At 34.0% G+C, this 23373-nt stretch overlaps 3 protein-coding genes across 7 annotated transcripts in view; 2 read left to right on the plus strand and 1 right to left on the minus strand.

The window, feature by feature from the left end:
* Positions 1 to 382: 382 nt before the first annotated feature.
* On the minus strand, positions 383 to 16379 carry ifi44b (interferon induced protein 44b). 4 transcript variants are annotated; one of them, XM_087236720.1, is made up of 9 exons: positions 16138 to 16379; positions 5770 to 5809; positions 5346 to 5411; positions 5131 to 5164; positions 4780 to 4984; positions 4557 to 4703; positions 3028 to 3199; positions 2825 to 2925; positions 383 to 1632 (listed from the first exon to the last, which is right to left on the minus strand). In XM_087236720.1, exons 3-9 carry the CDS (start codon positions 5407 to 5409, stop codon positions 1450 to 1452), a joined length of 906 nt encoding a protein of 301 aa, XP_087092846.1. In that variant the 5' UTR covers positions 5410 to 5411; positions 5770 to 5809; positions 16138 to 16379; the 3' UTR covers positions 383 to 1449. The 4 variants fall into 4 exon arrangements, with proteins under 4 accessions (XP_087092846.1, XP_087092847.1, XP_087092845.1 ...); XM_087236721.1 differs by having other exon boundaries at positions 5750 to 5809; XM_087236719.1 differs by lacking the exon at positions 16138 to 16379 and adding an exon at positions 6863 to 6943.
* eslec (eosinophil lineage-specific marker) lies at positions 10308 to 16588 on the plus strand. 2 transcript variants are annotated; one of them, XM_087236726.1, is made up of 6 exons: positions 10308 to 10990; positions 11068 to 11140; positions 12491 to 12588; positions 14419 to 14553; positions 16166 to 16277; positions 16360 to 16588. In XM_087236726.1, exons 2-6 carry the CDS (start codon positions 11080 to 11082, stop codon positions 16437 to 16439), a joined length of 486 nt encoding a protein of 161 aa, XP_087092852.1. In that variant the 5' UTR covers positions 10308 to 10990; positions 11068 to 11079; the 3' UTR covers positions 16440 to 16588. The 2 variants fall into 2 exon arrangements, with proteins under 2 accessions (XP_087092852.1, XP_087092853.1); XM_087236727.1 differs by lacking the exon at positions 10308 to 10990 and having other exon boundaries at positions 10997 to 11140.
* A 3060-nt stretch (positions 16589 to 19648) lies between these two features.
* Positions 19649 to 23373, plus strand: part of trim2b (tripartite motif containing 2b) — a 32626-nt gene continuing 28901 nt past the window's right edge. Inside the window, exon 1 of the mRNA XM_087236717.1 lies at positions 19649 to 19779. The gene's annotated coding sequence lies outside the window, so the exon portion shown is untranslated. The remainder of the gene's footprint in view (positions 19780 to 23373) is intronic.

Here is a 23373-nt window from a genome sequence, read left to right on the forward strand (position 1 = left end):
GATATTTTGCAAGGATTGTCAAAAATGTTCGCATTACATAATACATATAGGCCCAGTTTCACAAACAGGGCTTAGATTAAGCCAGGACTAGGCCTTAGTTAAATAAGTCTATTTAAGCCAAATTTATAAAAATGGCCTTAGAAGAATATATTACTGGTGTGCACCTGGAGAACAATAATGACACTCATGTATTTTAAGACATCTCACCTGCAAGTTATTTTGAGTTGAGACAGTTTAAACATGCAATTTAATCTTGACTAGCCTTAAACCTTGTTTGTGAAACTGGGGGATAATGTATTTCAAAAACAACGTATAAAATAAAACGTGTGCAAGAAATCAGTCTAGTAAATCTGACAGTAATAGAAGCATAGTTGTCACCATCTTATTATTTTGGATATATTATTTATTCAAATGAGAATGCAAAGAGCAACAAACAATTTAAATTTCTCTAAACCATTATCAACAGAATATACCTCAAACATCACTGAAAAAACTTTAACACACATCTTTACTGATATTAGCAGAGAGATGAAGAGCGCAAAGAAGCTTTTTTTAAACACACATTGCAATATATGTCATTATCACTAAATTATTATTAAATCAACACTTAAATTCCTTAATTTTTCTTACTGAATAATGAGAGCAGACAGATATAAAATATCACAGTAACACTTTACAATAACAGTACATCAATAATGATGTGTTTGTATATAACCTAAACATTACTTCATTATGAATAAATGACGAGTTAAGGCATGCGCTAATCATGAACTAACTTTACCTACAACATGAGCCACATGAGTTCATGTCTGAACTACCTTAATTACTTGTTAGTACATGATTGTTCCTTAATCTATTAATTACCACATTTGTTTATGCCTAATTTAACCATCATGAACTCATGAGCTGTTAATATATAATTATATCATGACTTTACTTAAAGGATCACATTATCATTAACCCATTCTGAACTACTCATGAACTCTTTTTGCACGTTCGTCTGGTGCAATTACTCTGAATAACAATTGAAGCGTGTTCTGTCAACATCAACATGAGTTTAAACACAGGAGTTGATGAATAGTTAAGGATGAGTTAATGGTGATGTGCCCCTTCAAGTAAAGCCACGACACAATTATACAATAACAGCTCACAAGTTCCTGTTGCTTAAACTTAAACGTTAGTTAATACATTAATTAACAGCATGTACTAACAAGTAATTAAGATAGCCTATTCACACATGAACTCATGTGACTAATATTGTAGTTAAAGTTAGTTCATGATTAGCGCATGCATTAACTCATCATTTATTTATAATAAAGTAATGTTCAGTTTACATATTAATACACCATTATTGATGTACTGTTATTGTTAAGTGTTATCACTATAACTAACAAGAAACATAACTGAAACCCATCTGCAAACAACCTACACAGCCTAAGAACTCTGATTTCAGGAATCTTCTCCACTGACTAGTTTGTGCTCCACATGGTCATTAGCAAAGTTAACAATATTTTTCAGTGCATCCAGAATCAGAATATCCATAATGACATTTGTGGCATTTTCCTCATGGTAGTTTTTCACAGGAAAAATGCAGCTCACAGGAACTCCCAGCTTGACAGAACACTCCTCCATCTGCAAACAGCAATGCATATCATTTACTTTACATTTTACTATATTACTGGATGTAGCTACGGAGGAGGGACAAGAATTGGGGTGTGGTGCGTACCCCATTAAGGGCAGCTGCAGGCAGGGCCGGATTAATATAAGGGCTAGGTGGGGCTGAAGCCCCAGGGCCCACAGAAGAAGGGGGCCCTGTATTGGCTGAAGAATAATTTTTGCTATGACTCGGGAAACGCCTCTTTGCGTTATACTTTCTCTCGTCGATAATGTGAAGTATTCCTTTTGTTTTGCTGCTGTTCAAAAACAGTGATGCCGGTGCTAAACTGGGGCTCGGAGCCCAATCAGAATATTGGCACTACCGCGAGAACCATCCAGGCAAAGGTAGGCTAACCAAGCTGGTCGTAAAACAAAACTAAAATTCAAACAGTCATGTTGAATGAACTCATAACTGAAGCACAGTCTCGGCTGCGTGACGGTTACAGCCGGACTCAATAAACCAGTGTGAGCCCGCACAAATACACTCATTTATGTTTTACAGTAAGTCTAACTGACTAGTTAGAAAGAAAACTTTTTATGTGAATAAACTAGCCTGTTGTTAGCATGAATTTGGTATGAATTAGTATGTTTCTAGTATGGTTGTATGTCAGTATGTTTCCAGTATAGATTAGTATCATGCTATTAGGAACTGGAATGTTGTAGGTATGTCCAACGTAAAGTCAATCGCAGTCTATGGGACCGTTGCTAGGGTCCCGTAAGTGGTTGCTAGGATGTGGCTAGTAAGTTGAAAGGTCATCATTGATTGGCAGATTGGTAGCTTTTAAATGAGTTAAATGAGCCTGTATGACAGTCTGGCGCAACGTTCGACGCTCTAAAAATTCTTCTGCATGGACCAGAGGTCATAAAGTTTGGTTTAATGTTAAGTCAATGAGACTTTTCTGAATTTTCCATGTCCGTTTTTGGAAAACTGTAAGTCGAATCAGTTGGAAAAGGCATAGCAACCCGAGTCAGACCAGTTTGGTGGTTGTAGTATGAACTGTCTAGGAGGAGATGCGTATAGAAATTAGTCTCAGAAGAAGAAGAAGACGGAAGAATAATATGTTTATATAACAGTATTTGGCCTTCTCAAGCCACCATTATTTCAGTTGAACATATACAAAACAGGATTGAAGTTTACGGTGGTTTAGAAAAAATGAAAGCACAATACCTTTTGTTTTATTTTTTTGCTTGTGTAGATCTTCTGTAGATCACTTTTGACTAGTGGACATGCTTCATCCACTTTGGTCATGATTATGACTTGAGGAATGCCTGTAAAATAACGATCAATAAATACATATTCAATAATAAACAATTAAACCTATATTTAAATAATTTTTGCTGTTATATTTTTGGAATAAAAGTGTCCTTTACCCAAGTCTCTTGCCTTCTCCCGAACTTCTCTCATTTGCTTTAATATGTCATCATCTGTCATGGAAACAGTATTAGCAGGAAGAACAGCCACTAGACAGTGAATCCTGTCTTTTCGGTTGGGTTCCCTGTTATACTTTGGATCATCTTCAGTAATTGAACTTCTTGGGTTAAACTGAAGAGACAGAAGCACATAAGCCAGAAGAATGCACACTGTGAAAAAAACTATAGGTGGGCATATATTAATCTTTTAATCTAGATTTATCTTGGAATTAATCTAGATTAATCTATATTAAAATGGCTCATTTGAAGGCATTCAGAATAAGTGTGCAACACAAACAATAAATGTTTGAGAACGTGTTTCTCAAGCCAGGTGTCGCATTAGACCAGGGGCTCATCTCCTGTTTTCAAATGCATCAAAAACTGCTTGAGAAACTGTTCTACTATGATAATTGGTGATGAAAATAAATGATGTTCAATAAGATGTACTTGTGTTTACTGTTTATTCAGTTAAACATGAATGTTAAACTGTAGGCCTACATAAGCTCGAAACTTTTTGTTCAACTTAATCCGACTATAGTCATAACTGAACTAAACAGAAATGGAATTAAGACATGTGGAGTATGCAGATATTAGTGGCAAACACTGCAATCAAACTATTACTGTCATGTAGGACTTTGCCATTTTTTCCGACAAGATCCACACACGCGGCTGTCTGTAAAGGACTGCACACACACACGCACGCACGCACGCACGCACACACACACACACACACACACACACACACAAACACACACACACACACAAACACACAAACACACACATCGCAAAATGCTGAAGTTTTTTTCTTTCCATTTGGCGTGTGTTAGTAAATTCCATAACACTATCACCAGTCCTTACTTCTTATTTGTGTCTAATACCCCAGTTTGTCATGGCGGCATGAATGAAATCTTTATGAGTTAAAGTGAAACTGCCGAACTGCAGTTAAAGTCAGGCATCCAGCTGATTTGATTCAGAAGGGTACTTTTTTTTGTCAGACGGCTCACAAGTCAGGTATACATCTGCGCAAAAATAACAAGGTAAAAGTCGTCATAGCTTGCTTAGAATAGACCCAGCTCCCAACCCGACTTTGAGAATAGATTAACAGTGATATTTTTTTGCGCACGATTATAGTCTTGCGTTAATGCAGCATGTTAACACCGATAACGTCCCAGCACTAGAAAAAAATATACATTAATAAACATTTTCTGTATTTTTTTTATTTATATATATATATATATATATATATATATATATATATATATATATATATATATATATATATATATATATATATATATATATATGTGTGAGTGATTTTTTTAATCAGATGTATTTAATGTTGTTACTTTTACTTTTGTAAAAATTTCCACAAGTACTTCTACTTTTACTTGAGTATAGATTTTGGATACTCTACCCACCTCTCTACACCCCTTTTTTTGCTTAATTTAAACATCTCAAATGAAAGTCTCTGTGGTGTAAAACACACTTACAGTATATCCACTGGTGATGTGACCACCTAATATTTTGATGATGTCACCAGTTCTTATTCCTCCTTCACTCTGCATCCCGGCAATGTCAGAGAAAGTCAGAGGATAGTAAGAGCCAAATTCGTCCTTTTTCAGTTTGTAGGTTTGGTACTGAAAATTAAACAGATTTAAAGCCTCTTGCATGTGAAAAATAAGGAAAGATACATTTAGCTAACATTAAGCTTACCTTGACAGTGAAACTTCGATCAGTTTGGACTGAATGTGCCAAGGCTCTGGTAGTGATGCGGCCCAGTAGAGCATTATCCAGAGAGTTGAAGAAGCTGGATTTTCCAGCACCAACTGGTCCATGCAAAAGAATTCTCAGAGTGTCGACCTCTGGGTTCCCAGGTTGGAAACTTTTAATTGTTGTCAGAAGTTTTTGTTTATCACTCCTATAAATAAAGCACAGCATACAGATTCACATTAAGTGCCTGTAAGATTATGTGATTAATCAATCAGAATCAAGTGAGAAAGAATCCAGAAAGTTGTGTAATATGCATGTTGTGTTCTGATAGGAATGAGAGTTTTCTGAACTTACTTCCAATCCATGGTCCTCCAGGCTGTCTCATTCTCTATTTAACCAAAACAAATACTAGGTAAATTTCAGTTTCTACTTTCAGTATGTTTATTTGGGCTATTTAAGTTTTATTTATATTATCTCTGCAGTATATGGTCTTTTTAGGCTATGTAATTTGCTTTGTGATCATTCAGTATGATATTGCCCAGTTTGTTATACTGAAAATTAAATATTACCTGGGGGTGGTGGTTGTTCAGGTTTTTTCTTAAATGGCCACATCCTAGCAACACCTTTGTGCATTCCTTGAAATAAAGATAAAATTGAATAAACTTAAGGTCACTGTAATCCTCAGAATCCAGCTTATTCAGCAACCTTCAGATTACTTCGCCACAGTAATTTGTACTGTTAATAAAATGTTCCTGTATATTATGATCTACTGTTTTTTCAGTGGTGGTAGAATTAAATGTCACTGAATTTAATTTTTACTTTGTAGATTTTTTTTGTCTATTTTTTAGGTTTCTGCCAGCTTGCCAAGTAAAAAAGAATACATGCAGCTTGTTTATTTTTTAATTAATAAACTGAGTGTATTTTTATGTTATGTTTGATTCTTTTGAACACTGTTGCTTTTCGTTTAACTGACTTTGAATAAAGGGATCTTGCCTCGCAGTCTGCTGTCTGTTCAAACGTAACAGGCTCCCAGCTACAGGAAAGGTGACAGAGAAATAGATTAATTTTATATACAATTCTGAAGCTGAAGGTGTAGTTGAATTGAACAAATAAAATTTGCTGTAACATACAGTTGTGAATGTGAGAGTGTATGGGTGTTTCCAAGTACTGGGTTGCAGATATAAGGGCATGCTCTGTGTAAAACATATGCTAGATAAGTTGGTAGCTCATTCCGCTGTGGTAACCCCTGATGAATAAAGGGACTAAGCCGAAGTAAACTGAATGAGTGAAATTGGCAGGAGTGTGTGTGTGTGTGAATGCAAGAGTGTATAGGTGACCGCTGCGTAAAAATATGCCAGAATAGTTGGTGGTTCATTCAGCTGTGGCGACCCCTGATAAATAAGGAACTAAGCAGAAAGACTATGAATGAATGGAATAATGAATGAATGCATGAATGAATGTTTGTTTGAAAACATTTTACATTGATAATGGCAGGCTGCAATGTCAAGCAATGATAAATGATATGCAACAGTTACACACGGATGATGGCATGATCTTAAATTTTGTCATTATAAAGGGGAAACAGCTTCACATATTCTTCTTTTACCCTGCTATTGAGATATTTAACCAAAGTAAGTCAAAAGATTTTCACAAAACCCTAAAAATTGATACCAACAATGTGGAAAATGGCCATCCAATTTCAACTTTAAGAGATTTAAAATTTGTAATCATTTATTTATAAAATTAGGGACAGTGCAGTATCTTCATGATTTAAAACTTAAGTAAACATAAATTTTTGGGCAGTAAATAAATAAGAATGCTCCATTTTAAATGTTTTAATACATCCAAACTGTACATCAATCAATCAAAATGTACACAACAAAATCTTTGCAAACTCTTACCAGTTTTGAGTGACTTTTAAAAAAAATTATTTTGTTAGAAAACTCTGTAACTCTTTTTATTCATTTAATCTACCACAGTGTGTGAGACAACCGGTAGACCTACAGGTAATACTACTGTAGACATATTAGCTCTACATTTATCTCTTTATTTACATTGAATTTGTTATTTAGGAGACAAGTCTTACCTTCAAGGCAGTCTAAGAGAGTGAGATGGTGTTGTTCTAGATTTCTCAAACCGCACTGACTGAATTTACTTTCAGTTTTGAAACTGACCTTATCAGAGGTTGTTTTCATAGAGTAAAAAAGAACATAAAACAATAAGCATGCAGCAACATGAAGGTTTAAAACATCCTAAAATGACGAGTATAATATTTTCTTAATACAAATGTATTAGTTAAGGTATTGGGCAGGTTTTACCACATACAAAAGAAGATAATGAAATAATAATAGCAATAAAAAAAAAGAAAATTTATGACTATATTTTGCATGCTAAAGTAAACATGCAACAACAATATGCATGGAAGAGCTTGTTGCCACAAGGACAATGTAATAAATCTAATTTAATGAATGAATTAATTTTCCTTCGGCTTTGTCCCTTTATTCATCAGGGGTCACCACAGCGGAATGAACCGCCAACTTTTCCAAAAAGGGAAACTTGGCTGGGAAATGTCAAATTATATTAAAGTGGGAAAAAGTAACAGTCCAAATGATGTAAAATTATCAATACTTAAAACAAAGATGCCGTCTTTAAAATCACAGTTATTATTCAGCATGTTTCCATTGTGATAATTAGCAGAAATACACCATCTTAAAAAATATTTGCACATAAAAAAATGTAACTGAATTGAAACTAAAATTTTGCTAAATCAAACAGTATGTCAAACAGGAAGCTCTTGTGAGAACGATGCAGATTCAAGATGCTGTATACAGAAACCACAATGTTTATCAAAGCTGAAACCTACAGGAAATAGCTTTGCTGCTAATACTGAGGCTGACAAACCAAAAGAGCTCCATTCTTTTTTTTTTTACCTTTTTTATAACAGTTTTCTAAAAGTGCAAAAAAATTATTACAGACTGTCCAAAAACATAAATTATAACCAAGAGAGAGAGAGAAAGAGAGAGAGAGAGAGAGAGAGAGAGAGAGAGAGAAATAACCAAATCTTCCAAAAATCCACCTTATACATTAAAATCATAAAGCTGTCCATGGTCAAACTTAAGACATAAAAATGGAGTAGGAAATTAAGAGTGTCCTTGATTTAAAAGTGCCCTACTTTAAACTTTTTAGTCTTTCAATTCTTTCTTCATAAAATAAACAAAAAGAGCAACCTTTTTTTATTCTTTTAGAAATACCAGCCCTAGCACAAACTATGTTATAAATAATTTGTAGGTCTCAAGCATTACTGACTAAGAGTTTTAAACCTTACCAGGTGGCCTCTCACAATCCATGCATTCAGTCGGATGAAGAGTTATTGATCCAAGATAGTGGTGGAGATTAACTTTCTGCTGTTAAAAAAAAAGAGGCCTCTCATTTCTACTGTCTATTGTGATTATGATGAAGCCTTTATTTATACACTTTTACATTCAGCGAAATTGGAGCCCCCCAACCATACACAAACATCACACATTTCAGGGGAAGACAGGTCAGAAAGATGAAATAAGATACATTTGGGAGGAGGGAGGTGAAAAAAACCCTTTCAGACTGTCCTTGAATTAGTGCAGTGTGAGATCAGGGGTGAGGGGGTGGGGGTGTGGGGGGGGGGGGGGGGGGGGGGGGACATAACATCGCAACAGGGGATGTGGATGAAAGAAGGTCCGATGAAGGTGACAGCCATCTGGTTCTGCAGCTAGAGAGCGCTGGTCACAGACCCACCTACACACACTGGTTGTGGGGCTCTGTAGTGATTGTCTATCTGTAGCTGTGAAAGTGTGTGTGTAAGCCTGTACAGTCTCAACAGGTGTCCTTGAGACAGGGAGCAGAAATTCAGAGCGTCTCCTTATCTTACTCTCTAGGGGAAGTTGTTTGTCAGGGAAGCCGAAAGAAAAGTTTTTCAAATTTAGGTAAATATGCCAGTTTCGCAGATATTTTAATGTCCATCACAGGTCTCCATGGTCTGACCAAATCTTGTTGCAATGCCGCTAGTTTCTTCCTGATGTTTTCCAATTTGCAGTCTAATGCATCAGTCTGGTTTGTAACAACCCTTACCACCGTTTCTGTATCTGACCATCACCTCTATATTTTTTCCTTTATTTGTTGCAAAAAATTAAACTGCATTTTTATTTTAAATTTCAGTTCCATCAAATGTTTCAAAAGCAATCCAAATATGCAAAATGTTAAAATTCTCTACAGTTTTTTTCTATATAAAACGTATGAATTAAAACACTGAAAACTCTAATGTGGAAGCGAAAATAAGCTATTAGCAGTGGGACATAAATAACAGTGTTACTTTTGTTTCCAGTACAGGAACTCCTGCCATTTAAACCTGATTTCATTTAAAACTCAGACATTCCAATATAAACAAATTGTAAACTGTAATGGAAACAAAGTAAACCAGAAACATTTGAAAATAAGACCCTATATTGCCCCTTGTACCCTATTCCCTACATTGGTCCACTAATATAGTGCACTTGAAAGAGTGAATGAGAATAAGTGAGTGAATTTGAGCCCTCACCAGAAAAGATGGTAGTGCTATTTTGTTTGTGCTTTGCTGGTTGATAAATCCCTCAGAATGGATTAGATTTCAAACTTCTTGGTCAGACACTGTGATGGTTATTAACCCCAAGCTGTCTATAAGTTATTAGTAATTATACAAAGTATTTTGGGGCGAGGCAGTGGCGCAGTAGGTAGTGCTGTCGCCTCACAGCAAGAAAGTCGCTGGGTTGCTGGTTCGAGCCTCGGAGTCGGCTCAGTTGGCGTTACAGTGTGGAGTTTGCATGTTCTCCCTGCGTTTCCTCCGGGTGCTCCGGTTTCCCCCACAGTCCAAAGACATGTGGTACAGGTGAATTGGGTTGGCTAAATTGTCCGTAGTGTATGAGTGTGTGTGTGAATGTGTGTGTGGATGTTTCCCAGAGATGGGTTGCGGCTGGAAGGGCATCCGCTGTGTAAAAACTTGCTGGATAAGTTGGCGGTTCATTCCGCTGTGGCAACCCAGGATTAATAAAGGGACTAAGCCGACAAGAAAATGAATGAATGAATGAATGCTTTTTCACTGTTTTCCATCTAGTGACCTATGTCTGGATTGTTTAGGTGCACTATTGAGTCTAGATTATCTTTGAGGGTTGTTTGGGCTTGCTTTTACCTTCCAAATTGTTGCTAAAAATGCTAGGTGAGATTTTCTTTCTTTTTTTAATGGTTGTCTTATTCCTGGAATGCAGTTGCATATGTAAGTTTATTTAAGCTTAAATTGGTGAGGCATTATTCTGCATTTTTGTCAGAGTCTTCTGTTATTGGGATTGAGATCTGGCAACAAGAAACTCTAAGCTTGTTTTAGGCTCACATCTTAGGTGACATCTTGGGTGTTACAGATAAAGCTAAAGATAATGTCAGAAATGCAAAATAATCATGACATTTTTAACTGTTAAATGTGGCAGATTGCACAATAATTCCAGTTTCATCTTTTTCTTGCTGCTATCATAGCACTCAATTTAGGTAACTTAATAGAAATATAAATGTAAAATTTATTATTTTTAATCTTTTTAGCAAAGATGATCAAACCATAAAAATTGATATGATGTGATATATATCATATAATAGTAATGTTGTAAAACTTTTAAATGAGCAACTGTAACATTGCAGGACTTTATTAACATTTGACCTTGGCTGCATTGACTCAGACTTAAAATATATTTTTTCTTTTCTTCAACCACAATCTAATTAAATAAATCTCATTTTTTTTGCTGGTTGTTAAATGTAATTTCTCTATTTAGACCTCAATGTTTATTGTTGATCATCTTCTAAAACATGACATGCAGTATATATGATAAACTAGTTTTCATGTCTATTAAAATGAGCACAATGAAATAATATTATCACAGAATTATCATATTATTGGTCATTTTTAGGTCAGTTTGCAGAAATCAACTTTGACAAGAATGTGACACTTAAAGCTATTGTGCAACAAAACGTACCATCATACTTGAAGATGTTCAGCGTTGGGTCTTATTTACCTAATAAGGACCGGTTGGTTAAAATAAGCTTTCATTGGTGTTTCAGCCATCAGTTGCACACATTTATGACTAAGCGAATACGTGTATATAAAGCTTGAGCAATAATCTGAATATTACACCAAACACTATTGAGGAGCTGAATCTACCAGGTTCGAGTTTCTGTTGTATTTCCATTCTTAGTGTTATTTATGCGCATATTAATTTACAATAATGCTGATTTTTACAGGACCTTGTCAAGATGTGGATTTCTGCAGCATTCCTTCTTTTTGCATTGGCTGTAAATGGAGTCAAGTCTGATGGTAATTGAAGAAAATAGATGATATTTTGCTAAATTTGTCATTTCGGTAACACTTTATAATAACTACACAATATAAATAATTTATTAAGCATTAGCAAATAGTAAATTCATTATCTGTTAAGCATTAACTCTACATTAATAAACGTTAGTAAGCAGTTTATATTTATAAGCACCTATATAATGTGGTTAATAATTGTATTTTCATACTCTGTTAATGATTTATTTTTCATTACTAAATTAAGTATCGAATTATTTACAAACCGTTTGTATTTAAGAGTAGTTGAGGGTTTTCAGGACCATTCAGAATGAGTAAGTAAATGATTAATAAACTATTGAAATCAACATTTATATGTCTTATTATTCAGGCATATACTAATAGTCAACTAATATGTTAATAAATGCTTTATTAACTCAATTTCATGCAGTTTTGTGACCTAATCTAAAGTTAGGACTACTCATGCTTTATAAATCCCTTATAAATGACTATTAAAGGCTCAGTACCAAATGAACGATAATCTGTGCAATCTTTCTAAAAAGTAAAATTACTGTAAAGTTTAAACATTGCAAAATAACAGGAGTGTCAAAATATGACATCCAACTGGATAAAACAACAATATAATAATTTAACATTATATTAATATGTAATCTTTAAACTCTTCATTGATTTTATTTTAGATAAGGTTGCAAATATTTATTTTTCATTTGAAGTACAGTTTCATTTGTGTATCTTTAAATGAAGAGAAATTAATAATGTCTTTTTTTCCTATTTAGAATTTAACTGAGCCTTTATTTGTGATCTATAAGGGATTTATAAAGCATGAATAGTCCTCACTTTAGATTAGGTCACAAAACTGCATGAAGTTGAGTTAATAAAGCATTTATTAATATATATAGTAACCATTAATATATGCCTGAATAATAAGACATATAGCCTAAATGTTGATTTCATTAGATTATTAATCATTTACTAACTCATTCTGAATGATTCTAAAAACCCTCAACTACTCTTAAATACAAACAGTTTGTAAATAATTCGATACTTAATTTAGTAATGAAAAATAAACCATTAACTAAGCATGAAAATACAATCATTAAACACATTATACAGGTGCTTATAAGACAAGAATAGAGCATTTGTAGCTGCATTTATAAATTGCTTACTAACACTTATTAATGTAGAGTTTATGCTTAACAGATAATGAATTCACTATTTGCTAATGCTTAACAAATGATTTATAGTGTGTAGTTATTATAAAGTGTTACCGTTTCTTTAATTACAGTTCTTACATCACAAAACTGATCATTCAGTCACTAATAATCTCTCATTTTTATTCAATCTTCTTTGGCGAAGTTCCAAACATTAGTCGAAGATGCCCCTCTGGCTGGGAGAAATTTGGATCACAATGCTTTAAGTTTTTCAGCGAATATAAAACATGGGCTGAGGCTGAGGTAAGATTAAAAAGAAGTTTAATCATTACAAAAATAACAAATTTACATATTCAAATCTCCATTTCAAAGGGTAAAAAGGGGTTTCAAGATTAAAAATCTAATACTGTTTTTCCCCCTTGGAGATTAATGCTGTTCAATTTATTTTCTCAACTTAATATATTTTAGCATGATGTACAACAATTTTTGTTGGCTGTTCTGAGGTTTTGTGGGTTTTTATACTACAAAATCATTTATTTATTTGCAACAAGAATTAATTAATGACATAAGTTTTAAAATCCCATGTATATTTATGTTTAATCAATTCTATTGATATACAGAATATAACTATAACTTTAAATATTTTACAGGTAAACATCAGATTAATTACCTTTAAATTTTACATAAATATAAATACAATTGAAGTTTTGAAGAATTATTAAACCGCCTCTGATTTTTTCATTTCCCAAATGATGTTTAACAGAGCAAGAAAGAATTTTCACAGTATTTTCAGCATTTATTTATTTTTCCGGCGAAAGTCTTATTTTGTTTATATCTGGCTAGAATAAAAGCAGTTTTTAATATATATATATATATATATATATATATATATATATATATATATATATATATATATATATATATATATATATATATATATATATATATATATATATATATATATAGCTATATTTGTTTTCGATAGTCTACAGAACAAACCATCGTTATACAATAACTTTCCTAATTACCCTAACCTGCCTAATTAACTTAATTAACCTGTTTAAGCCTTTAAAGTCACTTTTAGCTGTATAAAAATGTCTTAAAAAATATCTAGTCAAATATTATTTACTGTCATCATGTCAAAGATAAAATAAATCAGTTATTAGAGATGAGTTATAAAACTATTATGTTTAGAAATGTGTTAACAAAATCGTCTCTCTGTTAAACAGAAATTAGGGTCAAAAATAAACAGGGGGGCTAATAATTTAGGGGGGCTAATAATTCTGACTTCAACTGTATATGTTGGCATAAATGACAATTAAAATGTAAAGCAATTAATTAAAAGACACTTTAATCACATTTAATGTGCTATGTATTTAATATCTCTAAAAATATGTATAATCTATAAAAAAAAAAAACAGTGGTCAAATACCAATAAATAGGCAAACTATAAATGGGAATTTAGGAGAGAAGAACTTTACAGATACATTACAGTATGTTTGTGAGTGTGTTTGGGTGTGTGTGTGTTGGGAGGGGGGGGGGGGGGTGTGGGGGTAGCAGTGCTCAGCATATATAAGTTTACCCCTCACAAATCTCTTTTAAATTCATATTTTTAATAGGAAGCTATGCAATATTATATTTGTGCGCATATACATTAGTCAGTACTGAAGCCAAAAATAGCTTACAATAACGGTTCAAAAACTAGCACAGCCAAATTTGTATGTTAAAAATATTGGATACAAATTTTAAAAAGAGGAAAAATCAAAAGAAGCAAAATAAATAAAGATTTAGATTAAATTTTGTAGGTTGTCATTTATTTTTGCAATTTTTTGCTTGAATTTAATTATCTTTCAATTTCTAAATATGTTTGGTGACTAAAATATTATTTTAATAAATTTATCTGTTTAATAAATCTGTTTTATATTACCAATACCAATATACTACCTATATTCACTGAGGAATTAATACAAATATTCATTTTCAAAATGGGGTGTACTCAATTATGCTGAGCACTGTATAATAACATAAAAATATAATGACACTGTAAATCAATGCAATCTGCAAATGAAATGTCTCTTTACTAATGTTACAGTTTATTAACACAATGCATTTTAAACCCCCATCTCTACACAGAAACATTGTGTTGACCTCGGAGGAAACCTAGCATCCATCCAGAGTGATATCACTCACAATTTTCTTATAGCTTATTTGAAAAGACAAGAAAAAGGCATCACCCGGACCTGGATTGGTGCTCATGATGCAACTCAGGTAGCTGTTTTTTTTTTTTCCTGTAAAATATTAATCAGATCAGATTATAGTAAAATGTAAAACATTAATGAAATGAAATGAACAGCAATTATGGCTGTTTTATAAATATTATATACACAAATAAGTTGACTAGGTTACTTCATAAAAGTTATTTATCACTAATTAAAATGACCCAAATTGTATTTAAATGACTTTTCTTATTACTTTGTCTGAAAAAAACTTATTCATTCAGTCATTCATTTTCTTTTTGACTTAGTCCCTTTATTAATCTGGGGTCGCCACAGCGGAATGAACCGCCAACTTACCCAGCATATGCAGCAGATGCCTTTCCAGCTGCAACCCATCACTGGGAAACACCCATACACACTCATTCACACACATACACTTTGGCCAATTTAGCTTACCCAAATCACATACCACATGTTTTAGACTTGTGGGGAAAGCCAGAGCACCCATTGGAAACCCACGCGAACATGGGGAGAACATGCAAACTACACACATAAATGTCAACTGACCCAGCCGAGGCTCGAACCAGCGACTTTCTTTCTGTGAGGCGATCGCGCTACCCACTGTGGCACTGTGACGCCCAAATAACTTATTTACTTAGTTAATTTAATTACTTCACTAACTCGCTTTCATTCAGTTTATTCCCCTTTTTAGCAGGTGTTGCCACAGAGGAATGGCCCAACAATTTCTCTGGCACATGTTTTATCGGCGGATTTCCTACCAATCACAAAATTGCTTTCCTAAAAATCCACATAAATTTCTCAATATATTGACAAAATAAACAAGCCCTTAATTCTGAGTCAAACAGTAACTTTTACCCCCGGTTTCACAAACAAGGTTTAAGGCTAGTCATGATTAAATTGCATGTTTGAGCTGTCTCAACTCCGTGAGATGTCTTAAAATACGTCAGTGTCATTTTTTGTCTCAGGTGCACACCAGTAACATATTTTTCTAAGGCCATTTTTATAAATGTGGCTTAAACAGTATAATTTAGCTAAGCCTTAGTCCTGGCTTAATCTAAGCCACGTTTATGAAACTGGGCCTTAGATTTGATTATAAAAACAACACTTAAAATTCAATTAATCTAGGTATCAAAACACAAATGGTCTCAAATTAATGACACTATTTTTCTTACCATCGGCAGATTTCTAAAACATAAACAATTATTTTCTAAAGCATATGCAATTATTTTGATAAATGATTTGAGTGTTTTTCTTTAGTTGAAAAATTATTATTTATGCAAAATATACAGCATATTATTTTGTTTATATGAACTAATTTAGATAGAACTGCTACATTTGCATAAAATATTGTATTATTTAATTTATTTGCAGTAAATTGTTACTTTGAAACTAATTAAACTAATTTGATGTATAGTTTTTTTCCCCTCTTGTCATGAAAATTGTCCTAAGACAAGAACGGTTGTTGATGAATAATTTTAGGACAACTTTAATGAAAGGTTTTTTAACAGTTCAAACTTTGACCATATACTATAGTAAGATTTAAGGTAAATATAAGCATAATAAAAAAAGACAGCAATTAATAGTATCAGATGGAAGTGGCAACATGAAATGATGCCTTCAGCAATGTAAATGTTGTTTTTCAGGCGGACATCTGGTTTTGGAGTGACGGATCAAAGTTTGAATACAGTGCCTGGCATTCAGGAGAACCAAATAATGGAGGAAATGCCGAAAGATGCGCGGAGATGGGCTTTGGAGGTAATAATATACTTGTTGTCAAACTTGTAAACATTTACATCTTAAACATAATGAACTACTATGTACCGTTTAAACTCCACAGATGAGCAGCGCTGGAATGACGCACGTTGTGAAACTCGTCTCAATTTCATCTGTTACAGAATGACAAGAATCAATATGTAATAATCATTTTAACTGATAAGGTAAAATCATGACAGTCCATCTCAGACCAAGTCCTCAAAATAGCCGATTGTAACAGATGCTTTGCCATTAAATGGTAAATTCAGTCTTAATGCAATCATCATGCAACAATAAAACTCTTATCAAATCCATATTTTGGCGTGTCGCCTTTATTCATCTCTTCAAAACAAATCTTTTACAAATTACATGTTGTAACAGCATCTACCAGCAGAGGGAACTGCTAATCTGCCATGTACAGACTTAAAGGGACCGTTCACCCAAAAATGAAAATCTGTGACCATTTACTCGCACTCACCATATGAGTTTCTTTCTTTTGTTGAACATAAAAGAAGATATTTTGAAGAATGTTAACGTAACTAAACAGTGCGGTAATCGTTGACTTTCATAGTAGGAAAAAAACTGTGCAATTCAAAGTAACCAATTGTGTTAGCTTCTTTTGTCTTTAACAGAGAGGGTGGTGCAGTGGTTAGCACTGTCGCCTCACAGCAAGAAGGTCACTGGTTCAAGCCCCTGCTGGGTCGGTTGGCATTTCTGTGTGGAGTTTGCATATTCTCCCCGTGTTGGCAAGGGTTTTGTCGGGTGCGCAGATTTCCTCCAAAGTCCAAAGACATGCGCTATACTTAAGGTGAATTGAATAAACTAAAGTGGCCGTAGTGTATGCGTGGGTGTGAATGCAAGAGAGTATAGATGTTTCTCAGGGCTGGGTTGCGGCTGGAAGGGCATCCGCTGCGTTAATCATGTGCTGGGTAAGTTGGCGGTTCATTCCACTGTGGCAACCCCTGATTAATAAAGAGACTAAACCGAAAAGAAATAAATGAGTGAATGCATTCAACAGAAAAAAAAAAAAAACTCAAAAAGGTTTGGACTAACTTAAGAATGAGTGAATAACATAATTTACATGTGCTGTGAAAGACAAACCAAAGTTTTAAAATAATTTAAAATTATAATAAATAGTTATAATATGCACTAATAAACTGTAATGAATGCGTTATGGTGACCTAAGGGTCTTTTGTTTAGTCTTATTTACTGGATTCTCTCTCTCTTTCTCTCTCTCTCTATCTCTCTCTCTCTCTGTGTGTGTGTGTGTGTGTGTGTGTGTGTGTGCGCATTGTTTATTGTGTCCAGCAGTTGTAATGACACTGTGATGTGTTGAGTGAGAGTGCCAGGCTGTAACACTCATATTTTCCAACTTGGAGACCACTCAAAATGCCTCAATGCTCTTTTTGGTTTGACTGAACAAATTTAATGTATTTACCAAGACACACACTATGTGGAAAATTCAAAGAGACAAATTATACCATGGGGTGTTGTGTACAGTACCTGTGGTGATTTGATAGACTGACTTGATATTAAAAAAAAGTCTTAATTTACTGAAATTTTATATGACATTGTCATTAATTTCTACTTAGTTGAAGTCAGATTTATCAGCCCCCTGTTTATTTTTGACCCCAATTTCCGTTTAATGGAGGGAACATTTTTTCAACACATTTCTAAACATAATAGTTTTAATAACTCATTTCTAATAACTGCGTTATTTTATCTGTGTCATGATGACAGTAAAATATTTGACTAGAAATTTTTTTAAAGACATTTCTAAACAGCTTAAAGTGACATTTAAAGGCTTAACTGGGTTAATTAGGTTAACTAGGCAGGTTAGGGTTTTTAGGCAAGTTATTGTATAACAATGGTTTGTTCTGTAGACTATCGGAAAAAAAATAGCTCAAAGGGGCTGATAATTTTAAACTTAAAATAGCTCATAAAACATGTAAAACTGCTTCTATTCTAGCTGAAACAAAATAAATAAGACTTTCCCCAAAAGTAAAAATATTACCAGACATACTGTGAAAATTTCCTTGCTCTGTTAAACATTATTTGGGAATTTTTATATATTTTTTTTAATTCAAAGGGGGCTAATTCTGACTTCAACTTCAGTTCTATTCTGACTTCAACAGTAAGTTATCTTAAAATGCCTTGATGTCAGAGGTAAATGGCCAGACGGGTTTGAAAGACAAGAGAAAATCAATAAACATTCATCATCTCTGAACAGGCCTTGAAGCAGACGAGCTACAGCAGCAGCAGAAGAGCATGGTGATTTTCCTTTCAGATAACAACAGCAAACTGAGACTCCAATTCATACAGAATCAATAAAACTTGACAATAGAAGACAGTAAAAACGTTGCCTGGCCTGATTAGTATCTATTTATAGTATTTATTTGTTGTAAACAACAGGAAAGCTGCATTCTTCCTCCCTCATATCAGTGGCAAGCTCTTGGTGGTGGGGGGACATTTTTGGCAAACTTTGTGCACGTTAGAATCAGTTAACAGGGCAGGCTGCCTAAGTATTGTTTGGACCATAATTACCCTTTCAAATTCCAGATTTTGTGATGGCTAATCAGCAGGATAATGTACATGTAACAAAATGAAATCATCTCATGTTATTTTCTTGAACCTGATAGACAGTTCACGACCCTTAAATTGATCTTAGTCCAGTAGAGCACATTTGATACATTCTGGAAAGGGACATCCATCCGTGATGCTCTCATGTCAACCTGGACCAAAATGCCTGAGAACAGAGTGCTTGCACAAATAATTATTACAATTCTGAAGGCAAATAGGTATAAAAAGGGTAAAAAGCAGGCCTAGTTTGTGACTGTGAATATACATGCAGGTGGTACTGCACCATGGTGTTGCAAATTATTATCTTTTTATTTAACCCACCAGATGGCACCAACCTGCCTTCAACACATTGGATTTTAATTTCCTGTCAGTTTTAGTAGTATTAATAGAAAGTACTATGATTTTTTTAAATAGCATTCATTTCATTTTATCTCAATAAAAATAAATAGTCATTAATATAAAAGTGGAGTCTTGTAGTTAAATAATGGCATCAAAATATAACACAAAAGAATGTTGTCATCAGTCATCTAATTCAGAAAATGTCATCAAACTGTTTGGACCTTCAATGATCACAAGTGTAAACCACAGACTGTAAAAAAAGGTGAAAACATGTATTTTTTTGGTATGACAGGAGGCAGAAAAACAATCAAGGTTGAGGGAGAGCGCAGAGATTATTTGCTTTTTTAGTCAGTGAGGCTGCACATTCTGTCCCGTGATTGGCTACTGAGCAACACTCAGCGTTCGGCTCCGCCCCTACGGCATGCTGGTGTGAGTCGCTTATGTCGCTGTAGTGCAGAAAGAGAAGAGCCTGTGCGAAAACAGCCCTCCACCCCTCCTCTCCGGGAAACGGGTCTCAGGCTGATGAGTAAGGCGAGGAGAGCCCGTATAGCTGCTGCATCTGAAGCTACAGAGCAATGGAGGGAAGGTAAGAGCCGAAATGCAGACAGACACATGAGGAGAAACGCAGACAGAGAGCTGTTTTTGCAGAAAAGCAGAGATGTAGCAGCATCTGCGCTCCACCAACGCAGCATGTTTCTATGGGAAGCAGGAACGGACGGGGGTGGGGTGGAAGGAGAGGTGGAGGAGGAGGAGAGGAGAGATGGATGCTCACATATGCACTGATATACTGTTGCGTTTGTCTCTTTACATCTGGGGTTTGTGATGCGTGTAATGTCTGAAGCCTGAAGTTAGCCATCACTGTTGCATGTGACAAATGCAATATGAGATGTTTTTCAGAATGAAAGTTAATGTGTTCCATCTTTTTGAAAGGCCTCATTTATAGCAAAAATTGCTACTTTGTTGTTTTTTTAAAGCTTGCTTATATTTTAATACATTTATTTGATTGTGTTTGGCAGTGAGTTTTAGATATACGTCATTCTGTTTGAGTTTCTGATGTAGCTGCTGGTTTAGAGTGATGTCAGTGTGTTGTGCTTCTTGGCCTAAATTCAGCTTGCCATAAAAAAACAAGAAATCAGACATTTATCAAGTACATTGAAATTTCCCTCACAGAATATCTGTATTAAACCAGCATACTTGGAGATATAGGAATCATTCATACTTCAACCTTTATTCAAACATAGTCATGTTATGTTAATGTAGGTTTTCTAAGCAAATAAGCATATTTATTAGTAATAAACAGGGCCAGACGGAATCTGCGGACATTTTTGACTATTTCTGCGAAGAATTTTGGTAAAAATCTGCGGATTTTTGCAGAATTATTTTGGGAGTATCCAGCGGAGTATCATAACTAAAACCTTAATATATGAAATAAAAAGTAATAAATTACTGAATAAAAACTGAATAAATTCAGATTTACACATTTACTCATGTAAATAAACAGAATTAATGATGGGATAAAAATCTGCAGAAATCTGCGGAATACTGCGGAAAATCTGCGGAATTCTGCGCGCGCAGATTCCGTGTGGGCCTAGTAATAAATAATGTTTTGTTTTCATCTTCTGAAAAAAAAAATTTTTTTGCTGGAGTTTTTCTTTAAAATTAGCAAAAGTATCTGCCAGTAAAGAAAAAAATAGCTTGCTTTTGTTTTGAAATGTAGATATTAGGACCATAAAAAAGACAAAAATTCTAAGTAAGAAAACCTTTTTTGTGAAAATCGTATAAATTCCGTATAAATACAGTGATTAAATTCAGACTGAACATTACATGTCTTGCGACGTTACTATTGCGGATGCACACAATGCGCTATCTATCTATCTATCTATCTATCTATCTATCTATCTATCTATCTATCTATCTATCTATCTATCTATCTATCTATCTATCCATCTATCCATCTATCCATCCATCCATCCATCCATCCAATATAAAACACTTAAAGTATAAAGTACTTGTATTATAAAAAATATTCATATAAATGAATACAAATGAATAAATCTTATAACTTTTTGTGGTTTCATGATTCATATTTTCGAGGTTCCATGATTTGACGAATGTAATGCAATGTGTGATTTTATTGTGTGGTTAAATCATTATTTTTGATTTCCAAAATTTTTACACACATTTACATATAAATACTTTTTAATACTTTACTTTATAATTAATTTACATATAATATAATTATTAATTAACTTGTTGATTTAAGTGCATGCTTCCCTTCATGTCAGCGATAGCTCTGCATGCAGCCATGCTTTTGACTGCAAGATTTAGGGCTTCTCTGAGTTAGTTTTGAAATTCAATATTAGCTCGAAGAAAATCCAGAACTGAATCTTGTCCACAGCATTCTCTGGCAGCTGCAGTGGCATTTGGCAGAACCAGGACACAAAACATAGAGCATTTGGCATTTGGGTACCTTCAGCATGAACCATACATCTGTCTGAAGGCATTTGGCATCTGCAGGCGTATTTTTTGTATAATAAATATATATAAACCAGAAGTCAAGGCACTCCCACTCAGCTCTTCAAGGTTTACTGCAGTGAACCAGATTCCTGCCTTCACCACAGTGCTTCATATGAATGGTTCTCCTTTCTTGAGGATGTTAATCATCCCACCAGCAAATCAATACACACACAGAGGCACACTCAAACATTGTGGCCGACCTCTTTATGTAATTTGGTAAACTTTACCATCTTCTGATTAAAGCAAGCTGAGAGTTAAGTGGGAGTTTGTAAATTACATTTCCAGGCATTTTAGCAATCCTAGAAAATGAGTTTTGCTTTTAAGTGTTTCCAGAGATTGGCTGCTGAATTATTATTATTATTTGGCATTATACATGATTTGTTTTTAAAGATAACCTTAAAGACACAATGAATTACATGCTACAGTGTTCATTATAGATGATTTTATTAATGCATTTTTTATTTCACATTTCTTCTACTTCTCTCTCCCAGCAATCCAATCAATTTCTAATGGAAAATAACTTTTTTTTTTTTTACCTGGATGGATACGAGTCACAATATAACATAAAACACAGTCTGTTTTTGTTATTAGTAGTCTGATTTAATTGTATTGCTTTAGGTATTAAAAAGTTGATGAAAAGCTACTAAATAATTAATTATACCATTAAAATATAAGAGGCTACACATAATGTGACCAACATCGTAAGCTTCTTTAATTGCCAGTATGTTGTTCAATTATTGAAATTCTATTAATTAAATATAATTGCACCTTCATATAATGTCAATAATAACCAACATAACACAATTAATAAAAATGTCAGTGTACCATTAAAGTATTGGAATATTATTAATGAGGTAGTTCAAGTAAATATTTTAGTCTGACTAAAATTTGGGAATCCTATAATAAAAGACCTGTTCATTACCATACAAATCAGTTAGCTTATGTCAGGTGTGTTCAAACTTTGTTGTGGAGGGCCAGTGTGCTGCTGAGTTTAACTCAACAACTTGCTTCAACACCTGCCAGGAAGTTTTTAGTATATAAGAGCTTGATTAGCTGGTTTAGGTGTGTTTGATTAGGGTTGGTGCAAGGCATGGGATGATAACCAGTTTCAAGCTTTTAAAACCACCAGAGTTTTATGTTATACCATTCCTGATGTATATATATTTTTAACATGTTTTTTCACAACTATTTTATATCATTTTTTCAGGGCAACAGTACCTCCAGCAGAAAAGGAACCTCCATATAAAAAGCTACTGGTCCAAAATATTTAAAATGTTTCTTAATATAAAATATATTGTGTTAAATTGGATTGGGGGGGTATTGTAATCACAATACCGTGATGTAGTGAAACCATGATTTTTTATCCAAGGTTATCAGAATCTTATACCCGCCCACTCCTAGTTGAAGCTAAACTCTCCAGGACACTGACCCTCCAGGGGTCACCCTACCTGGCTTATGTTACAGTAGTATGTAAATAAGTATGCTAAGCTAACAGACAAATTAAAAGTATGCTAAAATACAGTATATATGAAAAGGAGGCAACATCAAAACCTTAAAGAAGGTCAAATGCATTCACTTAAAAGGTTATCATGGCCAAAAAAAAGTCTATCACAGCTTTTGAACTGAATAAATTTGATTTGATTGGTGTTGCCACTTTTTCATA

The sequence above is a fragment of the Danio rerio genome, chromosome 1 (assembly GCF_052040795.2).
Source record: "Danio rerio strain M-AB ecotype USA chromosome 1, GRCz13ab, whole genome shotgun sequence".
Classification (NCBI taxonomy): domain Eukaryota; kingdom Metazoa; phylum Chordata; class Actinopteri; order Cypriniformes; family Danionidae; genus Danio; species Danio rerio.